General features: G+C 38.8%; 1 protein-coding gene across 1 annotated transcript in view; it reads left to right on the top strand.

Moving 5' to 3' along the window:
- LOC105526271 (zinc finger protein 729-like) overlaps positions 1-4,774 on the top strand; it is a 55,490-nt gene that overhangs the window by 37,773 nt on the left and 12,943 nt on the right. Inside the window, 3 exon segments of the mRNA XM_011962214.1 lie at positions 2,192-2,318; positions 3,092-3,142; positions 3,145-3,186. Of these exon segments, the coding sequence (XP_011817604.1) occupies positions 2,192-2,318; positions 3,092-3,142; positions 3,145-3,186 (220 nt within the window).

Below are 4,774 nucleotides of genomic sequence, written 5' to 3'. Positions count from 1 at the left end.
CCTAGGCGGTACCATTCAGGACATAGGCATGGGCAAGGACTTCATGTCTAAAACACCAAAAGCAATGGCAACAAAAGCCAAAGTTGACAAATGGGATCTAATTAAACTAAAGAGCTTATGCACAGCAAAAGAAACTACCATCAGAGTGAACAGGCAACCTACAGAATGGGAAAAATTTTTGCAATCTACTCACCTGACAAAGGGCTAGTATCCAGAATCTACACAAAGAACTCAAACACATTTACAAGAAAAAAACAACCCCATCAAAAAGTGGACGAAGGATATGAACAGACACATCTCGAAAGAAGACATTTATGCAGCCAACAGACACATGAAAAAATGCTCATTATCACTGGCCATCAGAGAAATGCCAGTCAAACCCCAGTGAGATACCATCTTACACCAGTTAGAATGGCAATCATTAAAACGCCAGGAAACAGAAGATGCTGGAGAGGATGTGGAGAAATAGGAACATTTTTACACTGCTGGTGGGACTGTAAACTAGTTCAACCAGTGTGGAAGACAGTGTGGCGATTCTTCAAGGATCAAGAACTAGAAATACCATTTGACCCAGCCATCCCTTTACTGGGTGTATACCCAAAGGATTATAAATCGTGCTGCTATAAAAACACATGAACACATATGTTTATTGTGGCACTATTCTCAACAGCAAAGACTTGGAACCAACCCATATGTCCATCAATGATAGACTGGGTTAAGAAAATGTGGCACATATACACCATGGAACACTATGCAGCCATAAAAAAGGATGAGTTCATGTCCTTTGTAGAGGCATAGATGAAGCTGGAAACCATTATTCTCAGCAAACTGTCGCAAGGACAAAAACCCCAAACACCTCATGTTCTCACTTATAGGTGGGAATTGAACAATGGGAACACTTGGACACTGGAAGGGGATCATCACACACTGGGGCCTGTTGTGGAGTGTGGGGAGGGGGCAGAGATAGCATTAGGAGATACACCTAATGTAAATGACGAGTTAATGGGTGCAGCACACCAACATGGCACATGTATACATACGTAACAAACCTGCACCTTGTGCACATGTACCCTAGAACTTAAAGTATAATATAAATAAATAAATAAATAAAATAAATTTGTCCTAATGCAGTTGATGTTAATGATTCACTTGGTTAAAGAGCTCTCCGACAGATTTTTTCACTATAAATTAGTTTTCTCTTCATTATTAAGTATCTTTTTTTGTTGTCATTTGAGACAGTCCTACTCTGTCACCCAGGCTGGAGTGCAGTGGTGTGATCTCAGCTCACTGCAGCCTCCGCCTCCTGAGTTCAAGCGATTCTCCTGCCTCAGCCTCTGGAATAGCTGAGACGACAGGTGTGCACCACCATGGCTGGCTGATTTTTGTACTGTTGGTAGAGATGGGGTTTCACCATGTTGGCCTGGCTGGGCTTGAACTCCTGGCCTCGTGATCCTCCCACCTCAGCCTCCCAAAGTGCTGGGATTACAGGAATGAGCTACTGTGCCCAGCCTTTAAAGTATCTTTATGCAGCTGATGTGCACCAGTGATCACATTTAATCTGGCACCTGCCTTTATTTCTTAGATTTTCTTTGCATATATCTATCTTTGGAAAATGAGGTCTCTTATCTTTGTTTACAGGCCAGAAAAACTGGGAAAAACAGGCTCCTCTACTTGGTGAATGTTTGACAAAAGATTCTTTTTTGGGCCCAAAACAGGCATTACTGGTGAGCTTGTCACAAATTCAGAAACTCAGACTTTATTCTAGATCTTCTGAAATAAATATGCATGACAAGATCTCCAGTTAATTGCATACATTAAAATTTGAGAGGTGTCTTCTAACTCAGCATGTCTTTTTGATCTGAAAAATATACAAGACTTCTTCTGTATCATGTAAATATAGCACTAAAAAATATACATGTTTGTTATCATGCCCTTAATTTTATACTTTGTTATCCGGCAAAGTATCTTATGTACACTGGTGTTGTGGATCTTATGCCATTCTTTTTTCTCAGAAATTGAGAATACATTAGAGAATATTTCTGTGTTGAAAATTATTTTAGTGGATACGTTCGGTCATCCCTGTAAGTTAGAAACTGTTCTCTTTATTCTATCATTTCATCTTGAGTGAAATGAAAAATTCTGCCCATGGCCACTTGGGAAATATATGTGTGTCTTTCGTTGTGTTTTTCAGGGACTGTTGACATTTCAGGATGTGACCATAGAATTCTCTCTGGAGGAGTGGCAATGCCTGGACATGGCTCAGCAGACTTTATATAGGGATGTTATGTTAGAGAACTACAGAAACCTGCTCTTCCTGGGTGAGGATAATTTTAATTAAACAACTCCTATTATATTCTATAGGTTTCATTTCTCTTTTCTGTAGAATATGTTTTGGTGATTTATGCTTACCGTAAATGAGTTTTCTGAAAACAGGGATTTGTAACTGTAGAGAGTTTTTTTTTTTTTTTTGAGGAGTTTTACTCTTGTTGCCTAGGCTGGAGTACAGTGGTGCAATCTTGGCTCACTGCCTCCCAGGTTCAAGCGATTCTCCTGCCTCAGCCTCCCGAGTAGCTGGGACTACAGGCATGCACCACCACACCTGGCTAATTTTTTTTGTATTTGTAGTAGAGACAGGGTTTCACCATATTGGCCAGGAAGGTCTTGATCTGTTGACCTTGTGATCCACCCGCCTTGGCCTCCCAAAATGCTGGGATTACAGGTGTGAGCCACCACACCCAGCCAAGAGGAATTTTTTAAAGATGTTTCATTTTTACCTGAACATTTCACATTTCTGAGCAGATCTGTATTTTTCACTCTAGATTAGTGAAAATTGCAGAAATTTAGTGGCATAAAATACAGTTGCCCACACCTTAAAATCTCATTGCCACCACCAATTTTTGATTCAGTAGTACCAGGTAGTAAAATTAAGGGCCTATACAAATTGAAAATATTTTCTAAATATTTAGAAATGTATATTATAAATTAGTATTGGGGGATCAATTTACTAGAATATTCTATTACATTCTCTTTAATGAGCACATTATTTGTGGAATATGAGCAATATTTGTGTTATTTATTTTTAATAAAACAGGTATTGCAGTCTCCAAGCTAGACTTGATAGCTTGTCTGAAGCAAGGGAAAGAGCTTGGAATATGAAGAGAAATGAGATGGTAACTAAACCCCCAGGTATGTGAGAGTGAATACAACAAACACCACAGATGAGAGGTCCAGAGGTCAAGGAGAAAGCCAGTTCTCAAATGTGACCTGAGAAGATGTGCTCCAAAAGAAGTAGTTTCTGAGAAGACTGAGATTTTTAAAATTTTACTATCAGGTAGAGGCATCTTCTGTCTTGTGCTTTAAAGTTCTCTAAGGATTCTATTTTCATTTTGGTGATCTCCCTTCAAGTTTACAATGAGAGCCAAAGTTGTGTTCGTGGCATATAAGGGACTGCACAACCTGATTGCTTTTCCATTGTTGTTGGGGACACACAAATATCTGTATAATTTTGAGAAACTATGTTAAAAGAACCTGGTTCTTTTACCTCACCCTTGCTCTGTCTTTTACCATGTGATATGTGCAGTTCTTCTTCGCCTTCCACTGTGATTATAAGCTTCCTGAGACCCTCACCAGAAACAGATGCAGGCACATACTTCTTGTACAGTCTGCTGAACTCTGAGGCAAATAAACCTTTTTTCTTTGTAAATTATCTACTCTCAGATATTTCTCTGTATGCAAAATATTACAATCTATAATGTTATCTACATTTTGTTTTCTTAATCTTTTACATCAATTTTCTATTTATTATTTATTATTGATAATGGGGTCTCAGTGTCTGCAGCTATTTTGTTGCTATGTATTTCTTGCTTCACTTTTGTCAATATTTATGTATTTTGGAGCCCTTTGTTATACCTACCTGTACGTATAAATATAATAGTTATAGATCCCTGGTAAATTGACCCATTTTACTATTATATAATAACAATCTTTGTCTCATACTAGTACTTGACTTAAAGCATATTGTATCCAATATAATTATGACTACCTCACCCAATTGTGGCTGCTATTTGCATGAAATACAGATTTTTTTCCATTCTGTGACTTACTCACTATTTGACTCAGTACTAAAATTGGTCTCTTGTAGGAACATATTGTATGCTTTTTTTCTTAAGCCACTCAGGCATCTTCTTTCTTTTTCTTTTAATTAATTAATTAATTAATGAAATAGGGTCTCACTCTGTCAACCAGACTGGTTTGCAATGGCGTGGTAATGGCTGTGAGCTGCAGCCTCAGTCTCTCAAACTCAGATAATCCTCTAGTTTCAGCCTTTTAAGTAGCTGGGTTACAGGCACATGCCATTAAACCCAACTAATTGTTGTTGTTGTTCCCCCCCACCTTTTTTTTTTGTTAGAGACAGGGTTTTGCCTTGTTGCCCAGGCTGGTGTCAAACTTCTGAAATCAGGTAATCAGCCCACCTTGGCCTCCCAAAGTCCTGGAATTACATTTCTTTTTATTAAGTAGTTTAATAAATTTATAATTAAAATGATTTATTAAAGAAATAAAGTCATGCCGGGCGCGGTGACTCATGCCTGTAATCCCAGCACTTTGGGAGACCAAAGTGGGCAGATCACAAAGTCAGGAGTTCAAGACTAGCCTGGCCAACATAGTGCTACCCTATCTCTACTAAAAATACAAAAATTAGCCTGGCATGGTGGCGTGCTACTCAGGAGGCTGAGGCAGGAGAATCAGTTGAACCCGGAGGCGCAGGTTGTGGTGT

The sequence above is a fragment of the Colobus angolensis genome, unplaced genomic scaffold, assembly GCF_000951035.1.
Source record: "Colobus angolensis palliatus isolate OR3802 unplaced genomic scaffold, Cang.pa_1.0 Scaffold582, whole genome shotgun sequence".
NCBI classification, from domain to species: Eukaryota; Metazoa; Chordata; class Mammalia; order Primates; family Cercopithecidae; genus Colobus; species Colobus angolensis.
The sequence above is the reverse complement of the archived record's forward strand: the minus strand, read 5'-3'. Positions and strand labels throughout refer to the sequence as shown.